Source organism: Salvelinus namaycush, chromosome 6 (genome assembly GCF_016432855.1).
Source record: "Salvelinus namaycush isolate Seneca chromosome 6, SaNama_1.0, whole genome shotgun sequence".
Taxonomy (NCBI): Eukaryota; Metazoa; Chordata; class Actinopteri; order Salmoniformes; family Salmonidae; genus Salvelinus; species Salvelinus namaycush.
Genome location: NC_052312.1, coordinates 16,084,237 through 16,111,175, shown reverse-complemented (window position 1 = coordinate 16,111,175; position 26,939 = coordinate 16,084,237). Strand labels below are relative to the sequence as shown.

The following is a 26,939-nucleotide window of genomic DNA, read 5'->3' as shown; positions in this document are numbered from 1 at the left end:
CGTGTAGAGATAGTTGTCCTTGTTCGATAGAGCCATTGGATGTCTTCAGCGATGTTCCTATCAGCGGATTCATTGCTAAATATACAAGTTTACACATTTTTCCAGTCTCTGAAAGACTACAACTCTGGGGTGGTGCGTACTCTGGCCCTGTTCCTCCCTCAAGGCAGACTTTTTTGAAAGGGAGGCGGATACTAAAAACATAATCCTTTGGGAAAAACTGAAAGAACTGACCAGACCACAATGGCGTGATTCAAAGATGGAGCATTTTTTTTAGCTACATGGTGACATTCAACTGGAATATAGCGAAGAGGATTCTAAACAAAGAGTTGGATTTAGCTAGAAACTCAGCTACAGCCGATGCCAGCACCAAGAGGGCATATGACACATATGGTGGCTAGCTAAGTTCGTTATTTTTCCTGCAAGCCATCTAGCTAGCTACCTAACTTTAGTTGATCTACTGAGACCCATATTATGTATTGCTGGCGATTATACTACTGTGTTACAGTAGGGGGAAATCTAATTATTTTTCTGTTTGCTAACTTAGGTAGTTAGGTAGCTAGCTAGCTAAGTTAGCTAAACAACTACAGGTAGCCATATCTAGGACTAAAAATAGAATAGGTTTTACAATCGGAGATCAATTGTATCTCGATTGTAAAACCTCTTCTCTTTTTATTTATTATCCCCTTTTCATGGTATCCAATTGCTGCAACTCCCGTACAGACTCGGGAGAGGCGAAGGTCGACAGTAGTGTGTCCTCCTAAACATCACCCAGCCAAGCCGCACTGCTTCTTGACACAACGCTTGCTTCACCCGGAAGCCAGCCGCACCAATATGTTGGAGGAAACATCGTACACCTAGCGACCGTGTCAGCGTGCACTGTGCCCGGCCCGCCACCGGAGTCACAAGTGCGCGATGGGACAGGAACATCCCTGCCGGCCAAACCCTCCCCTAACCCAGACAACACTGGGCCAATTGTGCGCCGCCCCATAGGTCTCCCGGTCGCGGCCGGGAGACCCATGTGACACACGGCCTCTAGTGGACATCCATAGCCCATCCAACTACCTCATCAACATATTGTTATTTATTTTATTTATTTCGCTCCTTTGCACCCCAGTATCACTACTTCCACACTCATCTTCTGCACATCTATCACCCCAGTGTTTAATTTGCCATACTGTAATAATTTTGCCACTATGGCCTATTTATTGCCACACCCCCCTTATCCTACCTCATTTGCACACACTGTATATAGATTTTCTTTATTGTATTATTGACAGTATGTTTGTTTATTCCATGTTTAACTCTTTGTTGTTGTTTGTGTCGCACTGCTTTGCTTTATCTTGGCCAAGTCACAGTTGTAAATGAGAACTTGTTCTCAACTAGCCTACCTGGTTAAATATAAGGCGATGCAGTGCCTTAGATCACTGCACCACTCGGGAGGCCCTACCTCTTCTCTTTTTAGTCGTAAATATGGCTACTAAACAGCAAGCTGTAATGTTACAACCAGCCACCTAAAGCTAGGTTTACCAGCAAATGTTAGCACATGACTGGAATTGGCTAGCTAGTTAGCCTGGCACATGCTAAATTGTTATGTAACTTTTTTGCAAACGTGTAAAAACAGCAACTGTAAATACTTTTACAGGCTAGCTATGTAACACAATTGATGAGGGTTGACATTGGTTATGATTATGACTATGGATGCATTTCAAATTTAAAAAAATGATAGGCATGATGCAAGATAGGATTCCAAACAGATGTAAATAACAATTATTGGCCATCCAGCATGTTAGCTGCTAGCTAAGTTTACTAACTAACAATGAGTAGAAATAAGAATACAACAATTGAATTGTTATAAATCTCTAAAACTGCCTCCCAAGTGGCGCTGTGTTCTAAGGCACTGCATCGCAGTGCTTGAGGCGTCACTACAGACCCCGGTGCGATCCCGGGCTGTGTCATAGCCGGCCGCGACCGGGACACCCATTTAGTAGTTTTTCTTTCATACATATAGCCTGAATATCAAATCAAATTGTATTTGTCACATGCATTGAATACAACAGGTGTAGACCTTACAGTGAAATGCTTACTTACAAGCCCTTAACCAACAGTTCAAGAATGCAGTAAAATAAATATTTACTAAATAAACGAATGTTTAAAAAATGTATATATCAAAAAAGTAACACAAGAAAATGACATAATAAGAAGGCGAGGCTATATACAGGACACCAGTACCTTGTCAATGTGCGGGGGTACAGGTTAGTCGAGATATTTGGTAAAGTGACTATGCATAGATAAAAAACAGCGAGTAGCAGCAGTGTTAAAACAAAGCGGGAGGGGGTCAATGTAAATAGTCTGAGAGGCCAATTGATGAATTGTTCAGCAGTCTTATGGCTTGGGGATAGAAGCTGTTAAGGAGCCTTTTGGTCCTAGACTTGGCACTCCGGTACCGATTGCTGTGCGGTAGCAGAGAGAACAATCTATGACTTGGGTGACTAGAGTCTTTGACAATTTTTTGGGCCTTCCTCTGACACCGCCTAGTATATAGGTCCTGGATGTCAGGAAGCTTTTCCCCAGTGATGTATTGGGTGTACGCACTACCCTCTGTAGCGCCTTTATGGTCAGATGCCGAGCAGTTGCCATACCATACCACTCGCTCCACTTCAGCCCCTACAATGTTAATGGGGGCCTGTTCGGCTCTCCTTTTCCTATAGTCCACGATCAGCTCCTTTGTCTTGCTCACATTGAGCGAGAGGTTGTTGTCCTGGCACCACACTGCCAGGTCTCTGACCTCCTCCCTATAGACTGTCTCATCATTGTTGGTGATCAGGCATACCACTGTTGTGTCGTCAGCAAACTTAATGATGGTGTTGGAGACATGCTTGGCCACGCAGTCGTGTGTGAAGAGGGTGTACAGGAGGGGACTAAGCATGCACCCCTGAGGGTTCCCAGTGTTGAGGATAAGTGTGGCAGATGTGTTCTTGCCTACCTTTACCACCTGGGGGCGGCCCGTCAGGAAGTCCAGGATCCAGTTGCAGAGGGAGGTGCCCAGTCCCAGGGTCCTTAGCTTTGTGATGAGCTTTGTGGGCACTATGGTGTTGAATGCTGAGCTGTTGTCAATAAACAGCATTTTCACATAGATGTTCCTTTTGTTCAGGAGTGAAATGGCAGTGTGGAGTGTGATTGAGATTGCGTCATATGTGGATCTGCTGGGGCGGTATGCGAATTGGAGTGGGTCTATGGTATCCGGTAATCCTTTAGGGAGGTTACCTTCGCTTTCCTGGGCACAGGGACTATGGTGATCTGTTTGAAACATGTGGGTATTACACTCGGTCAGGTAGAGATTAAAAATGTCAGTGAAGACACTTGCCAGTTGGTCCGCGCATGCTTTGAGTACACATCCTGGTAATCCGTCTGGCCCCGCTGCTTTGTGAATGTTGACTTGTTTAAAGGTCAGGCTCACATCGGCTATGGCGAGCATGATCAGACAGTCGTCTGGAACAGCTGGTGCTCTCATGCATGCTTCAGTGTTGCTTTCCTCGAAGCGCTCATAGAAATCATTTAGCTCATCTGGTAGGCTTGTGTCACTGGGCAGCTCGCGACTGAGCTAGTCCGTAATAGTTTGCATGCCCTGCCACATGCGACGAGGGTCAGGGCCGGTGTAGTAGAATTAAATCTTATTCCTGTATTTACGCTTTGCCTATGTGATGGTTCGTCTGAGGGCACAGCGGGATTTCTTATAAGTGTCTGGGTTAGAGTCCTGCTCCTTGAAAGCGGCAGCTCTTCCTTTTAGCTCAGTGTGGATGTTGCTTGTAATCCATGACTTCTGGTTAGGGTATGTACATACGGTCACTGTGGGGACTACACCATCGATGCACTTATTGATGAAGCCGGTGACTGATATCAAGTCCAATCTCAAGTCTGGAGTTAGACTCAAGTCCAAGACATGTGACTCATGTCCACACCGCTGGTAATAAGCACTGTTACAACAAACCCCAGTCTCCCCTACAATCACTCATTCGTACTGTGTAACTCAAGTCTTTATAATGCACATACTTGAGAAAGCGGATAACTGAGACCGGATAAACCCATGGGGAAGTTTTGTAATGAAAAGATAAATAGCATATACATGCTCAACTTTTATTGTAGCCTTTCTGAGTGACCTTTCTGTGCTGTGTAGGATCATTTGTCATGGAGCTGTCTGTTCTGCAGAGACAAAGACACAGCCGTTCGTAATCTTCATTGCCGCGGAGACACATCTTTCGAGACTTTAAAGTAGAACCCTTGATTCCTTGTTTCTCAAAATTGAAATATCTAGCCGCGGCCTCAAAAAATATCCTACTCTGGCACCTGACATGGTCTGTGGTTATCTTTTCACGCCGGTATACTCTATTTCCTTTAAACCCATTCAAACAAGTAATGCCAACTCGACGACATATTGATCTTCGCTCTGAAAAGTGTTTTCAGGGTTTTTTATTATGTTCACTTTCAAGTTTTAATGTTTTGTGCACAATTACAGTGAAATGCCTTTCTTGCAAGCTCCAAACCAACAATGCAGTAATCAATATAAATGTACAGTAGCACTAAAAATAACATAAGGTAGAACAAAAAACAGAAAAAACAAGAAAGTTATGATTGTATGTGTGTGTCTGTGCTTGTGTGTGTAGAGTGACTATAAATGTGTGTGCATGTTATGTGTGTGTTGGAGTGTCAGTGTGCGTGAGTGTGTAGAGTCCTGTGAGTGTGCATAGAGAACGTGGAACAATGTAATACAAAGGTCAGCTCAGATAGTTCATGTAGCCATTCTGTTGGCTATTTAGCTGTCTTATGGCTTGTGGATAGAAGCTGTTCAGGAGCCTGTTGGTGTCAGACTTGATGCACCAATACTGATAGCCGTGCGGAAGCATAAAGAACAGTCTACGGCTTGGGTGGCTGGAGTCTAACGATTTTCCGGCCCTTCCTTTCACACCGCCTGATGTAGAGGTCCTGGATGGCAGGCCCCAGTGATGTACTGGGCTGTCCGCACCACCCTCTGTAGCGCCATACGATCGAGGGTGGTGCTGTTGCCGTACCAAGCAGTGATGCTGCCAGTCAAGATGCTCTCAATGTTTCAGCTGTATTTGAGGGCCCATGACAAACCTTTTCAACTTCCTGTGTTTTCGTGTGGAAAAGTTGCCAATAATCCTTGCGGCATCTCCCTTTTCTCTTCCTAGGTGTGTGTCATATCTTGTGTATGTAGAGGGGAGGAAAAAAACACGACTTTTAATGTATTCCGTGCTTTTTTGTCAAAGTACCTTCGTGCAGTTTTGCCCTTGGCATTGAGATTTCATTCCTCCACTCCCCCTGTTGAGACGGATGGGCTACTCCTCTCATTTGCATGAACAATGTTCCTCTGACCGTGTTGACTTCCAGTCCATCCCTGTAGTTTATTTATTAGAGGGATGTTTTTTTATCGCCCAACATAGAATAAAGTACACCGTTTCCAGGCACACACACACTCACAGAGAGAAACACACACAACTCCCACTATTGTCTTTGATATCATATTTTAATAATGGCATATCATTTTCATTCATATTAATGACTGTTGTGATATCATTTTGCATATGCAGAGATATAAGCTGTGTGATATCACAAGGACAGTAACAAGGTGGGTGTGTGTTGTGGCCTCTGTATTTTCGTGTTGATGTGTTTCATAGCGGATGGTCTGTTTGTTTGATTCTGGGGCTTTTGCCCTTCTCAAAGTCAGATTAGCTGCACTGTCACTCTGTCAGCCTGTCACTGAAAGGTCAGGGAGGGGTCATTTGCTCCCCTGTGTCACCCTTTGTACCATGATTGGCTGCCGATTGTTTGGCAGTCGAACGTGTCCGAGCTCGGACTCAGGGGGACAGTTGAATGGGTGCCAGTGGCTTTGCATGTAGAGACTGCGGACAGCGTTCAGGTCAGACCTCGGGTGTCGCAGTAGGGTCATAACTTCCCCTATTGTCACTCATTCAGAATGTCATTCAATTACAGACATTGGCAGTTGGCGGGTTTCGATGCGACAGAAGAGGGCCAACATTTACAATGGTTTTTTGGTGCTGTTGTACATCATGTGTTGGTCTACAAGGCTTTATTAAGTGTTTGTGGCATCTGCCCGGGCTTAAACACTTGGGGTAAATGAAGCATGCCCAAACAGCTGGCAGGCAATATGGCAGAAGAGAGTGATCGGCTGTACCAGAGGATGTCATGGGCAAAGCACCATTTGTCATTTCCCTAGCAATATCCTACTGTATCAAATATGTTTTTGAAGCATTTTAAAATAGGGTGGACTGTTTCCAATTAGAATACAGATACTGTTGCAAAAGGTTTTTCCTACAATTAGCCCTATTGAACACGACCATGGTTTCCCATAGCTAGAGTAGGCACTGATCCTAGTCAAAGGCTCAACTGAAAAATCACACGATACACTGAGGGTACAAAACATTACGAACACCTTGCTAATATTGAGTTTCACCCCCCTTTGCCCTCAGAACAGCCTCAATTCGTTGGGGCATGGATTCTACAAGTTGTCGGAAGCGTTCCACAGGGATGCTGGTCCATGTTGACGTCAATGCTTCCAAAATGACTATTGTGTCAAGTTGGCTGGATGTCCTTTGGGTGGCGGACCATTCTTGATGCACACAGGAAACTGTTGAGCGTGAAAAACCCAGCAGCGTTGCAGTTCTTCACACTCAAACCGGTGTGCCTGGCACCTACTACCATACCCCGTTCAAAGGCACTTAAATATTTTGTCTTGCCCATTCACCCTCTGAATGGCACACATATACAATAAATGTCTCAATTGTCTCAATGCTTAAACATCCTTCTTTAACCTGTCTCCTCGCCTTCATCTACACTGATTTGAAGTGGATTTAACAAGTGACCTCAATAAGGGATGTTAGCTTTCACCTGGATTCACCTGGTCAGTCTAAAAGAGCATGTGTTCCTAATGTTGTGTATAATTCAATGACAGTGTTGCATATCTGATACAAGTCCTTTTTTGCCTTGAGGTTCCTGACATGCTCTGCCTCACGAATGTTGAAGGTGATAATGATGATCTGACATGAAGCCTGACATCCACTCTTGGATAATAACCAATCAGATCTAAACTGCATCCATTTCCAGAGTTTGCTGTCGTGTGTGGCCTTCGGGTATGGCTGTGAGAACTTCGCCAAGTACGAGGAGCAGGGCATCGGTATCCAGTGGAGTAACATTGCCCAAAATCCTGAGGGAGATCGGTACAGTTTCATCGTGTCCATCATCATGATGCTCATCGACGCCCTCATCTACTGGCTGCTCACTTGGTACATCGAGAACGTCTTCCCAGGTAACTCATTCATGAGAAAGCCATCAATAACAGAATTGATACACTCTTTGTGTATGTGTTGTTGTTGGTCAATAACCAGAAAAAAATGTGAATATCCCAGCAGACTGCCGTAATATATTCATCTCATCTTCTCTAATTAAAATAAGAGGGGGATTTGTGCCAGTCTAGCTGGATGGAAACATGCACTGCAAAGTGTCATCCCTCAAGCTGTTATTAAAATGTGAATGATGTTCCTCCACGCTTGATAACAGGCCAATATGGAATAGCCAAGCCGTGGTCCTTCCCTTTCACGGCCTCCTATTGGTGCGGGACGTCTGCGGTGCCCAACGCTGACCCTAGTCAGTTCAAGGATCCCATGGAATACAATGGTATAGTAGCCAGTGGTATTCACACAAACACCTGTGCACAAACACACCCACACTCAGGCATTACGCAACAGTTATTTATTTGTCTGGTTTAACACAGGTCATTCCCATCACAGACGGAATGCAACCTCAATAAGCCTAGTTCGTTATAACTTTAGACTCCTGATTGTTGGCACCTTGATTTTGTGTTAGATAATAATAGACAGATAATGCTGGGGGGAAAACAAGGTTGAGCTTGGAAAGTCAAAGCCTCGTTAGTAAATGACTGCTAATTAACATTTGGTCGAGGGAGGTGCAATGGTGCTTTATTGGCCGTGTCTAGGCCGTTTCGTATTCTGATCATGGAGTGGAATTCCGGAGTCATCATGCGTTTACACTTAAATTTGAATGTGTCCACCATGTCCACATTGTGCCCGGATTCCCTTTTCCCATGCTATATTCAAATACCAGTATGCATTCTGGAATAGGCAAAATGTGACTCAACAGATGGATTTGGTCTTATGCAGCAACATTTGAAATTGTGTGTTTTACATTGGATAAAAGTAGACTCAACTATAAAATGGTATGTCATACACTGCATTTTTGAGGAACAATGGGAAAGTAATTATGCTTTGAAAGTTGATAAACTTGTAAACTCTCTTTTGAGAAAATGGCCTTTGAATTTTTTGTTACCTAGTGAAGAGCTCTTCTTTGTTTAAGCTTTAGCCCCACCCATCTTGTTTCACTCTCAGAGCGTTCACAGTGCACACTTGACACTCTGGCTGATGATTGTTTACCTCTGGATAAGATGAAAACAGCCTAACCAGCTCTGCTGACAACAATTTTATTACGCTTTTTTGCCGACATTTACTGACACCGGCCATATTCAACAGGTGTTGTACACTTTAGCTTAAGACATGTAGCTGTAAACAAAGTGTGAGATCACACACATCACATAACTTTAGCTAACGAGCCAGCCAGCTAACGTTAGCTAGCTATCTAACAGTACACTTTAGCTTAAGACATGCAGCTAGCTAAGTAAACAATGAACCTAGCTAGGTAAACAACATGTAAGATCACACACATCACGTAACGTTAGCTAATGAGCCAGCTAGCCAACGTTAGCTAGTTAAACAATAATGAACATAGTGCCAAATCATGTCATTACTACCCTGCATGAATCTACTGGGAGCTAACCAACCAGGTTCAATGTTAGCTAGCAAACATTAGGTTCTAACTAGCAAAGCAAATGGTTCTGGGATACGAATTATAATGTCATACGCGTAACGTTAGCTAGGGAGCCAGCCAGCTAACGTTAGCTGGTTAGCTAGCATTAAACTTTAGCTTGAAATGAAACCACTTTCTGTCAAAATTAGAAATGTGTAATATCTGAAAATGTAGCTAGCTAGACTATCTTACCCATATACATTCTCATGATGGACGCGTCTCCCTGTCACGGATGCCATGTCACGGTTTCCCTTAGTTTGAAGATGTAATCCGGAGACCGGTGTTTTCGCCATCTCTTTAGCTATCATACTCTAATTCCACTGATTTTAAAACTCGATCCTCCAGAAAGTGGAGAGCAACACTTATGCAGCTACACTACACGATACATTTTTAAAAAAAAGGCGCGTTCGACAGGATTACCAACACAGACTGCTCAGCTCAAATAGACAGATGCCTTCTATATGGCAGACCAATCCGAACTCCTCTCTCGGCATGTCCAGCCCACTCAAAAAAGATTGAAATGGATCTGCTGTGAAGTTGTGACGTGTGACATACGCCTAGTTTCCTGAAACAGGTCACAAATATGATAATAACGCAATAACAACTTGTTGGCAGAAGTTAACTACTGTAGCTAACTATCAGCTAACATCTGTAGCTAGCCAGCAAGCTAGCAAGCAAAGCTTAAGGGATTGCAAACAGGTTAGCATAACTCTAGCCAAACAAAAAATAATTTACCAAAATATTATCTAGCTGGCTAGCATTTATGAGGCCAGGAAACATGCTCCTCACACACTAGGAACCTATTTCCTCCAATGTTATAATGAAAAAGTACCTACCGCTGCCAAAACACAAGTATTCTGGAGACTTGTGGGCGGAGTGCTGATGATATCGGGTCGTCGTCCACTATATGAGCTTTCGGTAGCCTGATTGTGTACAGACAGGAGAAAGCCAGATCTGAACACAATCATCTAAACTTTTCTTTTCAATGCGATCTTTGTATTCTGAAAGCAGAAGTCGCATGTCAGTGTCAAGTGTAGACACAGCCACTGTGACACTCTTTATGTATATTTTTTCTCTTATTTTTGCCTATATCTGTGACCAAAATGAGTTTCACACCGGTTGTGAGAACAACAGAACGGGGTAGCCTCTAGCCAAGAGGAAATGTGACACACGGTGTAACTAAAACCGATTCTGTTGCTCGGAGGGGGGAGAGCAGAGAGTTGTAAACCTGTGTCACACAGCATCCGTAAAATGTATTTCATATAACTGAGCTTTTGTTGTAATAGCAGACACCTTTTTTATCTCATAAAGGGAATATAATTATTCAGCTGTGGGTAGATTCTGTGTAGAACATAGATTTTGGCTGTGAGTAGATTTTGTGTGGAATATACTTTGAGGTAGCTTTTCTGAGGGCATGAATCAAACATGGTTAAAGTGTCTGCTAAATTGCATATCGTCGCTGTCTGATGAAAACCTTGTTACTCCATTTTGCAACAAAAATAAATAATTTACTGATAGCAGTAACTCCCCTCAATTTGCTCTGAACATTTCATGACTCTAGGACCAAGAAAATGTATTCAAAATAGTTTTAAAAGTTTAATAATCGTGTGTTCGTTAATGGGAAAGTTGCATATTTTCCATTTCTTGAAAAGTTAATATTTTGAAGATTAGGTTTTCAGCAACAATATACACTATATATACAAAAATATATGGACACCCCTTCAAATTAGTGGACTCGACTATTTCAGCCACACCCGTTGCTGACACGTGTCATGCAATCTCCATAGAAAAACTCTGGCAGTAGAATGTCCTTACTGAAGAGCTCAGAGACTTTCAACATGGCACCTTCATAGGATGCCACCTTTACAACAAGTGAGTTCAACAAATTTCTGCCCCGCTAGAGCTGCCCCGGTCAGTGTAAGTGCTGTTATTGTGAAGTGGAAGCAAGATGTAGGAGCAACAATGGCTCAGCCGCAAAGCGGTAGGCCACACAAGCTCACTACGGGACCGCTGAGTGCTGAAGTGCGTAGCAAGTTTAAATAGTTTGTCCTCAGTTGCGACACTTACTACCAAGTTCCAAACTGCCTCTGCAACGTCAGCACAAGAACTGTTCGTTGGGAGCTTCATGAAATCGGTTTCCATGGCCGAGCAGCCGCTCACAAGCCTAAGATCACCAAGCGTCGGCTGGAGTGGTGTTTAAGCTCACCGCCATTGGAGTAGCCACAATTGGAAACACGTTTTCAGGAGTGATTTAATCACGCTTCACCATCTGGCAGACCGACGGACAAATCTGGGTTTGGCGGATGCTAGGAGAACGCTACCTACCCGAATGCATAGTGCCAACTATAAAGTTTGGTGGAGGAGGAATAATGGTCTGGGGCTGTTTGTCATGGTTCGGGCTAGGCCCCTTAGTTCCAGTGAAGGGTAGTCTTAACACTACAGCATACAATGACGTTCTAGACCATTCTATGCTTCCAACTGTGGCAACAGTTTGGGTAAGGCCCTTTCTTGTTTCAGCATGACAATGCCCCCGTGCACAAAGCGAGGTTCACACATAAATAGTTTGTCGAGATTGGTGTGGAATAACTTGACTGGTCTGCAGAGAGCCCTGACCTCAACCCTATCGAACACCTTTGGAATGAATTGGAATGCCAACTGCGAGCCAGGCCTAAACGCCCAACATCAGTGCCCGAACCTCACTAATGCTCTTGAGGCTGAATGGAAGAAGGTCCCCGCAGCAATGTTCCAACATCTAGTGGAAAAGCTTCCCAAAAGAGTGAAGGCTGTTATAGCAGCAAAGGGGGAACAACTCCATATTAATTACCATGATTTTGGAAATTATGTTTACGTCCCATGTTTCATGAGCTGAAATAAAAGATCCCCAAATTTGTCCATATGCACAAAAAGCTTATCTCTCTCAAATGTCATGCACAATTTTGTTTACATCCCTGTTAGTGAACATTTATCCTTTGCCAAGATAATCCATACACCTGACAGGTGTGGCATATCAAGAAGCTGATTGAACATTATGATCATTACACAGGTGCACATTGTGCTTGGGACAATTAAAGGCCACTCTAAAATGTGCAGTTTTGTCACACAACACAAAGCTACAGTTGTCTCAAATTTTAAGGGAGCATGCAATTGTCATGCTGACTGCAGGAATGTCCAACAGAGCTGTTGCAAAAGTATTGAATGTTAATTTCTCTACCATAAGCCGTCTCCACCGTTGTTTTAGAGAATTTGGCAGTATGTCCAACCGGCCTCACAACCTCAGACCACGTGTAACCACGCCAGCCCAGGACCTCCACATCTGGCTTCTTCACCTGCAGGATTGTCTGAGACCAGCCACTTGGACAGCAGTTGAAACTGAGGAGTATTTCTGTCTGTAATAAAGCCCTTTTTATGGGGGAAAAACTAATTCTGATTGGCTGGGCCTGGCTTCCCAATGGGTGGGCCTGGCTCCCAAGTGAGTGGGCCTATGCCTTCCCACGGCTGCTGCGGTCCTGTCCAGTCATGGGAAATCCATATAGGTCCTAATGAATTTATTTCAATTGACTGATTTACTTATATGAGCTGTAGCTCAGTAAAATCGTTGGAATAGTTGCATTTTGCGTTTATATTTTTGTTCAGTATATTTATATACTGTGTGTATATACTGTATATATATAAACATCTAATTTCATGTATGCAATGTATTATTTACCATCTATACATGCATTTAAAGACACGTGACATTGTTACATTCATTTGTCTAAAGCAGGATCATCTTTTTATGTGTGTGTTTTATTTGAAAGATTATTTGGAAAAGCCCCCACCCAATATGAAGGCAGGGGTCTCAATCAGGAACCTTGTGAAGATCTATAAAACGGGGAAAAAGCTTGCTGTGGATGGACTTAGTGTGGACTTCTACGAGAATCACATCACCTCTTTCCTTGGCCACAATGGCGCAGGAAAAACAACCACTATGTAAGTAACATAATAATACAAATGGATTGAATTGATGTAGTACTTTCCCAGGTGCTCAAAGATTTAGCACTTGACATTATATGGGGGCAACTCACCTCATCCACTGCCAATGTGTAACCTGGTTGATGCCATGGCCCAGGAGCCATTTTGCCCCAGAAAGCTCAGCACACATCAGCTATAACAGTGGAGAGGTGAGAAGAGGTCATACAAACTAACTAACTATCATGGTTACCACATAGTGCTTTTCAGGGCCGTAACACTGCTTACACAAAGTTGATTGTGTGTGTTGGTTCATGCTGCAATCTGCCTGTCTACAACAGAGCCAATGGCAATATTCAACTCTTAGCTCTGTTGCATTCCAAGTGTAATCCTTTCATCAAAGATCTTTGGCATCGCTCTCAGCTCATGTTGTTAGCACTATGGCCACAGCTCAGGTTGAGGCAAGCCTTCTGAGAGTACAATAAAGTAAGTTAGCAGCAGTGCCGGGGTGTAAGGGGGAGTCATTTAATTGCTGGTCGAAAAACGAGTGCAAGAGGTTAGGTAAGGTTAAGACGGCACAAAATGAAGACCGTCAACAAGGCCAGAGAGTGAGTGAGGGAGAGGGAAAGAGAGAAAATGGGTGTGGAGATGAAGAGGATGAAGAGAGAGTGGGTGAGGACAGTGAGAGCGAGAAAAAGAGACAGAGAAAGATATAGATAGAGAATGTGTGGGTAGAGGGAGAGAGAGAGCGAGAGAGAGAGAGGGAACTGAAGAAGACAACAGGTCTCAGCTGAGCAAGCGGAATGAAAACCAGAACTGAAGCGAGGGAGCAAAGCATGACAAGTAAAGGGAAGGACGAGCAAGTGCTTAATCACCATCTAATACCAGTTGAATGTTGTGTCCACAAAGCTCTTTGTGACTTTAAGTGTGGCAATATGATATCAAAGTCCCCATAAAACTTTATTGCACTTGAAAAATAAATGAAATTAAATATTTGTCAATGCATTGTTCATTTGCACATTTGCACTCTATACTGAACAAATAATTGTAACATGTCAATTTTGGTCCGATGTTTCATGAGCTGAAGTAAAACATCCCAGAAATGTTCTACACGCAAAAGAAATCTTATTTCTCTCAAACTTTGTGCACAAATTTGTTTACATCCCTATTAATGAGCATTTCGCCTTTTCCAATATAATCCATCCACCTGACAGATTTGGCATATCAAGAAGCTGATTAAACAGCATGATCATTACACAGGTGCACCTTGTGCTGAGGACAATAAAAGTAAACCTTAAAATGTTCAGTTTTGTCACACAACACAATACCACAGATGTCTCAAGTTTTGAGGGAGCATGCAATTGGCATTCTGACTGCAGGAATGTCCACCAGAGCTGTTACCAGATAATTTTATGTTCATTTCTCTACCATAAGCTGCCTCCAACATAATTTTAGAGAATTTGGCAGTATGTCCAACTGGCCTCACAACCGCAGATCAAATGTAACCACGCCAGCCCAGGACCTCCACTTCCTACTTCTTCACCCGTGGGATCATTTGAGCAGGAGGAGGGGGGTTGCTGAGGAGTATTCATGTCTGTAATATAGCCCTTTTTTTGGGAAAAACAAATTATGTTTGGCTGGACCTGGCTTCCATGTGGTGGGCCTATGCCCTCCCAGGCCCACCCATGGCTGCACCCTTGCCCAGTCATGTGAAATACATAGATTATGGCCTAATTAATTAATTTCAATTGACTGATTTCCTTATATGAACTATAACTCAGTAAAATCTTTGAAATTGTTGCATATTGTGTTTATTTTTGTTCAGTATAGTTAATTTCACTCCAATTTCTTCTATAAATAATGATGTCGAGTTTACACATCTTGCTATTACTTCATGATGAGTTTGAAAGAACTACAACTGCTAGTGGAAAGTGAGTGGGAATTGACGGGTTATAATGTTTTCACAAGCTGATTTAGATTTAATTCACTTTTTAAAGATGTCTAGCTTCACAATTGTATAGTCAATGTGAATGTTATTGATTGATTAGCCAACCATGATACAGGTTGTTGATTGGTTGTTATATACTGGGAAATATTGTCTGTTCCTTCCACCACTTATTCCAGTATTTTATAATCCAAATCATGAAAATGTGGTTATTTAAGATACATAAAATTATTTTCATATTTATAGATTAATTTACTTCTACCCAATGTGTTTTATGAAGGTTTTCAATTCGGTTTCCAGGGATACGGAAGTGAAAATGGACGTCACACTTTCCCAGCACATTTTCTTGTTCTCCGCTTATCCTATAGGTCGATCTTGACGGGACTGTTCGCTCCAACATCGGGGACCGCTCTCATAAATGGTTACGATATCCGCACGGACATGGACACCATTAGGAAGCATCTGGGAATGTGCCCTCAGCACAACGTCTTGTTCAATGAGTAAGTTGCATTCAACAGGTGAATCGATGTTGTTCAATCGCCTCTTCCATCACCTCTCAATATCCCAGCGGGCAAAACTGGTTGCAATGACGTCACTATGTCACGGTCAGGTTGTATACTGGTCGTATAAGGGATAGTTCTAAATGTACTGGGGGGTGGGGTCAGGTCCAACTCAAGGTGTCATAAAAAAAATGCATCCCCCTCCCCAACGTAAAAAGTGTTTTCACATGACCCCCCCTACTGTAAAAAATGTTTTAAAGAATAAAAATCACACCACCCTCCTCATACTCACATAATTAACTCAAAATAATGTTTACAACCACAAATAACAATAACTGCAGCCACCCTCTGTTTATAAACGTGGATATCGTCTTTGGCACAGTCGATGCCATGCAGAGCTACTGACCAGAAGGTTGAGGGTTAGCTGGCCTGCTACTGTGCCTTTCTAGAACAATTTTTTTTTCACCTTTATTTAACCAGGTTAGCTAGTTGAGAACAAGTTCTCATTTACAACTACGACCTGGCCAAGATAAAGCAAAGCATTGCGACACAAACAACAACTCAGAGTTACACATGGAATAAACAAGCGTACAGTCAATAACACAATAGAGAAAAAAAAAGAAAGTCTATATACAGTGTGTGCAAATGGCGTGAGGAGGAAAGGCAATAAATAGGCAATAGTAGCGAAGTAATTACAATTCAGCAAATTAACACTGGAGTAATAGATGAGCAAATGGTGATGTGCAAGTAGAAATACCGGTGTGCAAAAGAGCAGAAAAGTAAATAAAAACAATATGGGGATGAGGTAGGTAGACTGGGTGGGTTATTTACAGATGGGCTATGTCCAGCTGCAGCGATCGGTTATAAGTCTCCAACTTCAGTGATTTTTGCAATTCGTTCCAGTCATTGGCAGCAGAGAACTGGAAGGAAAGGCAGCCAAATGAGGTGTTGGTTTTGGGGATGACCAGTGAGATATACCTGCTGGAGCACGTGCTAAGGGTGGGTGTTGTCATCGTGACCAGTGAGCTGAGATAAGGCGGAGCTTTGCCTAGCATAGACTTATAGATGACCTGGAGCCAGTGGGTCTGGCAACGAATATGTAGCAAGGGCCAGCAGACAAGAGCATACAGGTCGCAGTGGTGGGTGGTTTAAGGGGCTTTGGTGACAAAACGGATTGCACTGTGATAGACTGCATCCAGTTTGCTGAGTATTGGAAGCTATTTTGTAAATGACATCGCTGAAGTTGAGGATCGGTGGGATAGTCAGTTTTACGAGGGTATGTTTGGCGGCGTGAGTGAAGGAGGCTTTGTTGCAAAATAGGAAGCCAATTCTAGATTTAATTTTGGATTGGAGATGTTTAATATGAGTCTGGAAGGAGCGTTTACAGTCTAGCCAGACACCTAGGTATTTGTAGTTGTCCACATATTCTAAGTCAGAACCGTCCAGAGTAGTGATGCTAGTCGGGCGGGCAGGCGGGTGCGAGAGGCGAACGGATGAAAAGCATGCATTTGGTTTTACTAGCGTTTAAGAGCAGTTGGAGGCCACGGAAGGAGTGTTGTATGGCATTGAAGCTCGTTTGGAGGTTAGTTAACACAGTGTCCAAAGAATGGCCAGATGTATACAGAATGGTGTCGTCTGCGTAGAGGTGGATCAGGGAATCACCCGCAGCAAGAGCGACATCGTTGATATATACAGAGAAAAGAGTCGGCCCGAGAATTGAACCATGTGGTACCCCCATAGAGACTGCCAGAGGTCCGGACAACAGGCCCTCCGATTTGACACACTGAACTCTGTCTGAGAAGTAGTTGGTGAACCAGGCGAGGCAGTCATTTGAGGAACCAAGGCTGTTGAGTCTGCCGATAAGAATACGGTGACTGACAGAGAGAAAGCCTTGGCCAGGTCGATGAAGACTGCTGCACAGTACTGTCTTTTATCGATGGCGGTTATGATATCGTTTAGTACCTTGAGCGTGGCCGAGGTGCACCCGTGAGCAGCTTGAAAACCGGATTGTACAGCGGAGAAGGTATGGTGGGATTCGAAATGGTCAGTGATCTGTTTATTAACTTGGCTTTCAAAGACTTTAGAAAGGCAGGGCAGGATGGATATAGGTCTATAATAGTTTGGGTCTAGAGTGTCACCCCCTTTGAAGAGGGGCTTTCCAATCTTTAGGGATCTCAGCCGATACGAAAGAGAGGTTGAACAGACTGATAATAGGGGTTGCAACAATGGCGGCGGATAATTTTAGAAAGAGTGGGTCCAAATTGTCTAGCCCAGCTGATTTGTACGGTTCCAGGTTTTGCAGCTCTTTCAGAACATCTGCTATCTGGATTTGGGTGAAGGAGAAGCTGGGGAGGCTTGGGCAAGTAGCTGCGGGGGGTGCGGAGCTGTTGGCTGGGGTTGGGGTAGCCAGGAGGGAAAGCATGGCCAGCAGTAGAGAAATGCTTATTGAAATTCTCGATTATCGTGGATTTATCGGTGGTGACAGTGTTACCTAGCTTCAGTGCAGTGGGCTATATAAACTGTCGAGAGTAGACCCACAACAGATCCAAATGGAATTAAATATTAAAATCACAGGGCTTTTGCACCGTTATTCAAATTACATTTTCACTGCAGTTTACAGCATAGAGTAGAATGTTGTACTCGCTGTTGTACTCACTAGCCTATAACACCGCAATGCAATTATTCATTGCATTGCGGTGTTGTAGGCTAGTCTCGGTAGGATAATTGATTATCTCTGAATATATAGAAAATATATAGAAAATTGGTGTAACTTTGAATGATTTTATGTGTGGTATGATGCTAGTTAGACCTTGCAGATCTGGAAAAAAGACCCACCTACCACCTTTGTCACTATGATTGTTGGATAGACCCTTAGACTGGTAGACTATATTGACCTGTGGTATAGTTATCGTGTGGGAAAGCACAGTGCATAAGGGAAGTACCAATAGACCTTGACATAGGGGAGACCCATGCAAGCAGGTGAGGACATTTTGACATTATATAGTAAAACCTACAAAAAGGTGAATGGAAACATGGAAAAAATGCTCTACCCTCCTCTGTTCCCAATAAAAAAAACACAACCCTCCCCATAGCAACAAAAAAGTTAGACAACCCCCCCTAGTTTGTTAATTGTTTACTAATAAACTAGTGAATGTGCTAGAAAGCTCAACAGCTACCTATCTAGCTAATTGACTGCTGTGGCTAGACAAAAATTACTTGTTTTGAAAGTTCATTTTGAACATTCAATGAAACTGGGAAACGTCCATGTCAGGCATTGTTGTCACCTTAACTGCTACATAACTTCTGAGTGATAGGAAGCAAGATTCCCATCACCAATCAGTCTACATCACTGCACACACGCCCATCATTACTACGACAACTAGCTGAGCCATGTCAGCAAATGACTGCTGTCTGAATATACAGTACATATCTGATTTGGTCACTTGTAACTTGCTGTTTGGACAGACAGTAGTCCAAAATGGATTTGAAAAACAAAACTGATTTGAGCATTAAGTCCTGCAGTGTGAACAAGGCTTTAGAGACCATCTTGTTGTAATCTGCTTACAGGACCTCTTCTCAACAGGATAAACATGTTAACATTTTCATTAAATGTGTCAAATGTTGCACTGTGGGAGAGCCCACAGTTAATGTTGGACATATTCCAAATTCAATATCTACAGTAACTTGCATCTCAAATCATTGCAATATTCTCCTCCTCCATCGTCTCCATTTTCAAAAATTAAACTAAGCTTCATTCTTTCCATCCACTTTCTTCCCTCTAATAGTGTCATTATTAACCATGATCCAGACTCACTGGCTGCCATTGTTAGATATGCCCTCTCATAACCGGGTTCTCTTCCATTTTCCCCTCTGCTGAGTGATCACCTGTGACCTCCGATGCCTCACGTCTCTTACATCATGATTATGACTGAGTACTAGCGAATTATGGCCATTAATATTTATCCCAACAGAACTGAAGTGTCTATATTTAAACTGAGGCTCTCAATATTAATGCGCACGGGAGGTAGACGCTAAAACGTACGCAGATATGCCCGCCGGCGTTGCAGTCAAGATGATTCCACAGAAGTTTGTGACATCATGTTACGAATGGAGTCGGCTCGCTGGAGTGGAAACTCTGGTGTCAGAGTTGTGTGGATTGTATTAACGTGACAGATTGAGAGTTGATGATGAAGGTGCTTAGTAGCAGCTAATAAGTCATCTTTGAATCATGAAGGACCATATAAAATTGGGTAATTAAGATCTTGTTAGAGGAGTCTAAGTTCATTTGAAGCCTAGTTCAGGAGAGACTATCCCATGTAACTTGAAGTACACTGAAACAACATATAGAATCAAACTTTTTTCAATTATTATTGTCACTTGAGTCTGGAAATGCAGAAAATATTGGATCCACTTTTTGTACATTGGAACAAAAATGTGTATATAGTGTCGATTTTGTGCCTAATTTCACACACTTGCATTTTGGTATTCATTCTGTTGTTGATAAGTCTAATAATTGTTCCTTAATTGTATTTCTGATTCTTAGCCTTACAGTAGAGGAGCACATCTACTTCTACGCCAGATTAAAGGGTCGAAGTCGTGATGAAGTGAAAACGGAGATGGACCAAATGATCAAGGATGTAGGGCTGCCGCACAAACGCAAGGAACTTGCCAAGAACCTGTCAGGTGTGTGTGTGTGTGTGTGTGTGTGTGTGCCCGGGCAAATATTCGTGTGTTTGGGATCTATATGTATCGAGGGATTACAATCATGCACAAATGTTGTAGTAGCTCTCTACCCCAGCCACCACTTGTCAAACCGCGTGTATGTACGTACGTGCCTGTGGAAATGCACCTATGAATGTGTGTTAGGTGTATAATCCATTGTCTGGGGAGCAAGAAATATCCTTGATAAATTGGCACCAGTCATGGTTTGCATGTGAAAGAAATCCCTGAAATAGAACTTTCAAGGTACGTCTAGTCTGATACTTCCACAACACATGACACATTCACAACAGCTCCCAGAGTGTCCTGTGCGTCATCGTCTTATGTAGCTTTCTGTCATATATCAATTTCACGCTGGACAAAAGACAATAAAACATGCTCACACACTCGGTCTGACACATGCACACATACATGACCAGTCTTACATCAAAACATACGGATTCCTCATAACCATCTACAGACCTGTTGCATTGCACCATGTCTCATATCTACTGCTGAGATGTCTATGATGTCTACGGTAAGGTTTTAATACTGATGCACAATCAGGTCTCTTCACCATTTGTGTACCTGCTTGTTATAAGGGCTCAATAATGGTATGAGCAATACATGGAATGTGTGATATTCACACTGGCAATAACACTATAGCTATCAAAAGTAGAAATGTTACACGTATCTGTTTCATGTACTTGTTGTTCTATCTGCGACAAAATGTCAAACGGACCATTAGCTACATACCCTTTTTTTTAACCTTTATTTAACTAGGCAAGTCAGTGAAGAACAAATTCTTATTTTCAATGACGGCTTAAGAACAGTGGGTTAACTGCCTTGTTCAGGGGTAGAACAACAGATTTGTACCTTGTCAGCTCGGGGATTCGAACTTGCAACCTTTCGGGTTACTAGCCCAACGCTCTAACCACTAGGCTACCCTGCCGCTACCTTGCCATTCTATGACACAGTATTTTTCCATCCTTATTGAGAAAGAGCCCTGGTGGTTTTGATTTCAACCAAAAACTTAACCTTTATGAAATGAAAAAGCTGATAAACTGTAAGTGTTATCCTGAACACTCAAACACAGTAAAGGAAGAAATTGATCAGAATGAACAGCGATATATGCTTTTGAAATGTCAAAATCGATCAGCCCTATTCTTTGATAAATTCTAGTTTTAATTTCATTCTGTGGGTTCTCATTCCTTCCCTGTATTGATCAATAAGGTCATTGATTAGCTAGGAAGTCTACACACCTGGTTTTCAGACTCTCATTTAAAGGAAAGAAAAGAAAACCTGCAGAGGTTGATTTGGAATGTTCTCTGAAGGGCACATGAAGTCCTATCCTATTGGTACTTATTTCCCAATACCTATCCAATTTTCTAAGGTCCACACAAGTGCTAGGGTGTAGGGGTCATTAGTCAATTTGGAATTGGAATGTGTTTCCTTTGAAGGGGGCAGGAAGTGTGCCCTTTGAAGGGGGTAAAAAGTGTGTCCTTTGAAGGGGGTAGAAAGTGTGTCCTTTGAAAGGGGTCGAAAGTGACCAAACGTAAACTGTATCCTCAGGGGGAATGCAAAGGAAACTGTCGGTGGCCATCGCATTCGTGGGAGGATCCAACATCGTCATCCTGGATGAACCCACAGCAGGGGTGGACCCGTACGCCCGGAGAGGGATATGGGAACTTCTGTTGAAGTACAAAAAAGGTATGGGATCTGTCGGTCGAATTACAAATCCAATACCAAACCACTATTGAGCTCCAGACTATAGACTATGTATGATGTTGTTTGGCGTGTTGACTTGAAGTATTTATTATGGGTCTTATCTCTGAACACATTTCTCAGGTTACAGGAATACCCAGAGTTAAATACAACAAGTTAAAAATAATAATAATCAAGGTCGATAATTTGGCTGTAGGAGGGCCCTGTGATGCTTACAGTTGAAAAAATGTAACATTTCCTAAATTGCATCCTGTACAGATCCTAAACAAAAGTAAAAGCATGTCAAACATGATCTTACACGGTGCATCTCCTTAGACCCAGATGTATATATAGTAGTAGTATTGTTGTGTGTCAGTATGATTATTGTGGCATCAGTAGCCTCTGAAACACTAGAAACATGTCCACTCATCTGAGACCACACTGGTCCCCCCTACACAAGCATGCTGTAAGCCATCCATGCAAGTACATAACTTGAAATATTTTTGGGGCGTATTCTGTAAGATGTAGTAATTATGTAGACAACAAGGAACTGAGAAACAACATCTAGCCTGACATAGAGGTAGTTTTGTAAGTGTTGCAAAAAAGGCAGCGATGGGATGAAAGGGTTACTAAACTGAGACATAGGGCCACATTCATCTATTGATAGACAAGTTAGATTGTTTCCCTTCCAAATTCTCCAAATATGGCCATCACATTCTTAAAGAGTAACTTTGATGTTCCCTCTACCCATCAAAAGAACTACATTAAATATAGTACAACCAAAAAAAGAAGTGGTTTACGAGTTCAGAATATTGCCGTTGACGACCATTCATATTATGGTAAAGTAAGATAAGAGGTTATCGCTCCAGGTTTAGCCAGAAAGAACAAACAAATATTACTAAAAGTAAGTTAGAGGTTCTCCATACATAAACAAATATATATATATATTATAATAATAATGATTGTTGATGCTTTCAAAAATATATGTTTTCGATTGGTCAAGTTTATACACTTTTGTTATTTCAGACAAAGTATTACTTAATTTCAGATTTACATACACAGCATTAACAAAAGTTAATTCCAAAATCATGGGCATTAATATGGAGTTGGTCCTCCTCTGCTGCTATAACAGCCTCCACTCTTCTGGGAAGGCTTTCCACTAGATATTGGAACTAGAGGTCGACCAATTATAATTTTTCAACGCCGATACCGATTATTGGAGGACCAAAAAAAGCCGATACCGATTAATCGGCCGATTTAAAAATATATATATATTTGTAATAATGACAATTACAACAATACTGAATGAACACTTATTTTAACTTAATATAATACATCAATAAAATCAATTTAGCCTCAAATAAATAATGAAACATGTTCAATTTGGTTTAAATAATGCAAAAACAAAGTGTTGGGGAAGAAAGTAAAAGTGCAATATGTGTCATGTAAGAAAGCTAACGTTTAAGGTCCTTGCTCAGAACATGAGAACATGTGAAAGCTGGTGGTTCCTTTTAACATGAGTCTTCAATATTCCCAGGTAAGTAGTTTTAGGTTGTAGTTATTATAGGAATTATAGGACTATTTCTCTCTATACGATTTGTATTTCATATACCTTTGACAATTAGATGTTCTTATAGGCACTTTAGTATTGCCAGTGTAACAGTATAGCTTCCGTCCCTCTCCTCGCTCCTACCTGGGCTCGAACCAGGAACACATCGACAACAGCCACCCTCGAAGCAGCGTTACCCATGCAGAGCAAGGGGAACAACTACTCAAATCTCAGAGCGAGTGACGTTTGAAACGCTATTAGCGCGCACCCCGCTAACTAGCTGACCATTTCACATCGGTTACACCAGCCTAATCTCGGTAGTTGATAGGCTTGAAGTCATAAACAGCGCAATGCTTGAAGCACAGCGACGAGCTGCTGGCAAAGCACACAAAAGTGCTGTTTGAATGAATGCTTACGAGCATGCTGGTGCCTACCATCGCTCAGTCAGACTGCTCTATCAAATCATAGACTTAATTATAGCATAATAACACACAGAAATACGAGCCTTAGGTCATTAATATGGTCGAATCCGGAAACTATCACCTCGTTTATTCTTTCAGTGAAATACGGAACCGTTCCGTATTTTATCTAACGGGTGGCATCCATAAGTCTAAATATTCCTCTTACATTGCACAACCTTCATTGTTATTACGTAAAATTCTGGCAAATCAGTTCGCAACGAGCCAGGCGGCCCAAACTGTTGCATATACCCTGACTCTGCGTGCAATGAAAGCAAGAGAAGTGACACAATTTCACCTGGTTAATATTGCCTGCTAACCTGGATTTCTTTTAGCTAAATATGCAGGTTTAAAAATATATACTTCTGTGTATTGATTTTAAGAAAGGCATTGATGTTTATGGTTAGGTACACATTGGAGCAACGACAGTCCTGTTTCGCGAATGCGCACCGCATAGATTATATGCAACGCAGGACACGCTAGATAAACTAGTAATATCATCAACCATGTGTAGTTAACTAGTGATTATGATTGATTGATTGTTTTTTATAAGATAAGTTTAATGCTAGCTAGCAACTTACCTTGGCTTCTTACTGCATTCGCGTAACAGGCAGGCTCCTCGTGGAGTGCAATGTAAAGCAGGTGGTTAGAGTGTTGGTCTAGTTAACTGTACGGTTACAAGATTGAATCCCCGAGCTGACAAGGTAAAAATCTGTCGTTTTGCCCCTGAACAAGGCAGTTAACCCACCGTTCCTAGGCCGTCATTGAAAATAAGAATGTGTTCTTAACTGACTTGCCTAGTGAACCTCTCTAGGGTATGTGAGACGGTAGCGTCTCACCTCGTCAACAGCCAGTGAAACTGCAGGGCGACAAATTCAAAACAACAGAAATCCCATAATTAAAATTCCTCAAACAGAGATGTATTTTACACCATTTTAAGGATACACTTGTTGTAAATCCAGCCACGGTGTCCGATTTCAAAAAGGCCTTATGACGAAAGCAAACCAAACGATTATGTTAGGTCAGAGCCAAGTCACAGAAAAACACAGCCATTTTTTCCAGCCAAAGAGAGGAGTCACAAAAAGCAGAAATATAGATAAAATGAATCACTAACCTTTGATGATCTTCATCAGATGACACTCATAGGACTTCATGTTACACAATACATGTATGTTTTTTTCTGTAAAGTTCATATTTATATCCAAAAATCTGAGTTTACATTGGCGCGTTATGTTCAGTAGTTCCAAAACATCCGGTGATTTTGCAGAGAGCCACATCAATTTACAGAAATAGTCATCATAAATGTTGATGAAAATACAAGTGTTATCCATGGAATTTTAGATCCACTTCTCCTTAATGCAACCGCTGTGTCAGATTTCAAAATAACTTTATGGAAAAAGCAAACCATGCAACAATCTGAGTACGGCGCTCAGACGATAAATCAACCCAAAGAGATATCCGCCATGTTGGAGTCAACAGAAGTCAGAAATAGCATTATAAATATTCACTTACCTTTGATGATCTTCATCAGAATGCATTCCCAGGAATCCCAGTTCCACAATAAATATTTGTTTTGTTCGATAATGTCCATCATTTATGTCCAAATTCCTCATTGTTGTTCGCGCGTTCAGTACACAATCTAGACTCACGACGCGCGGGCAGGTCCATGCAAAAGTTCAGACGAAAAGTCATATTACAGTCTGTAGAAACATGTCAAACGAAGTATAGAAACAATCTTTAGGATGTTTTTAACATAAATCTTCAATAATGTTCCAACCGGAGAATTCCTTTGACTTCAGAAATGCAATGGAACTCTCGTATGAACGCGAATGGTCAGCTCATGGCAGACCTTACTCAATCCCCTCTCATTCGCACCCACTTTACAGTAGAAGCATCAAACAAGGTACTAAAGACTGTTGACATCTAGTGGAAGCCTTATGAAGTGCAACATGACCCCATTTTCACTGTATCTTGGATAAGCAAAGAGTTGAAAAACTAAAAACCTCATATTTCCCACTTCCTGGTTGGATTTTTTCTCAGGTTTTTGCCTGCCATATGAGTTATGCTATACTCACAGACATCATTCAAACAGTTGTAGAAACTTCAGAGTGTTTTCTATCCAAATCTACTAATAATATGCATATCCTAGCATCTGGGCCTGAGTAGCAAGCAGTTTACTCTGGGCACGCTTTTCATCCGGACGTGAAAATACTGCCCCCTACCGCAAAGAAGTTAAATAAAGGTGTCCAAAACTACCGATTTCCGATTGTTATGAAAACTTGAAATCGGCCCTAATTAATTGGCCATTCCGATTAATCGGTCGACCTCTAGTTGTAACATTCCTGCAGGGACTTGCATCCATTCAGCCACAAGAGCATTAGTGAGGTCGGGAGCTGATGTTGGGCGATTAGGCCTGGCTCGCAGTCGGCATTCCAATTCATCCCAAATGTGTTCGATGGGGTTGAGGTCAGGGCTCTAAGCAGACCAGTCAAGTTTTTCCACATTGATCTCCACAAACCATTTCTGTATGTACCTCGCTTTGTGAACGGGGCATTGTCATGCTGAAAAAGGAAAGTGTCTTCTCCAAACTGTTGCCACAATGTTGGAAGCACATAATGGTCTAGAATGTCATTGTATGCTGTAGCGTTAAGATTTCCCTTCACTGGAACTAAGGGGCCTAGCCCGAACCATGAAAAACGGCCCCAGACCATTATTTGTCCTCCACCAAACTTTATAGTTGGCACTATGCATTCGGGCAGGTGGTGTTCTCCTGGCATCCCCCAAACCCAGATTTGTCAGTTGGACTGCCAAATGGTGAAGTATGATTCATCACTCCTGAGAATGCGTTTCCACTGCTCCAGAGTGCAATAGCGGCGAGCTTTACTCCACTCCAGCCGACGCTTGGCATTGCGCATGGTGATCTTAGGCTTGTGTGTGGCTGCTCGGCCATGGAAACCCATTTCATGAAGCTCCCGACGAACAGTTATTGTGCCGACGTTGCTTCCAGAGGCAGTTTGGAACTTGGTAGTAGGTGTTGCAACCGAGGACAGACAATTTTTTTTGCGCTACCTGCTTCAGCACTCAGCGGTCCTGTTCTGTGAGCTTGTTTGGCCTACCACTTCGTGGCTGAGCCATTGTTGCTCCTAGATGTGGCTGAAGTAGCCACTTCTGTAATTTGACAGTTTTCTTACCATAACATGTTCATATCATTGAAGCCCAATGTG

General features: G+C 42.3%; 1 protein-coding gene across 1 annotated transcript in view; it reads left to right on the top strand.

Moving 5' to 3' along the window:
- Positions 1–26,939, top strand: part of LOC120048976 (phospholipid-transporting ATPase ABCA1-like) — a 301,645-nt gene that overhangs the window by 102,665 nt on the left and 172,041 nt on the right. Inside the window, exons 17-22 of the mRNA XM_038995238.1 lie at positions 7,141–7,342; positions 7,594–7,722; positions 12,711–12,882; positions 15,175–15,306; positions 19,850–19,989; positions 21,577–21,714. Of these exons, the coding sequence (XP_038851166.1) occupies positions 7,141–7,342; positions 7,594–7,722; positions 12,711–12,882; positions 15,175–15,306; positions 19,850–19,989; positions 21,577–21,714 (913 nt within the window). The remainder of the gene's footprint in view (positions 1–7,140; positions 7,343–7,593; positions 7,723–12,710; positions 12,883–15,174; positions 15,307–19,849; positions 19,990–21,576; positions 21,715–26,939) is intronic.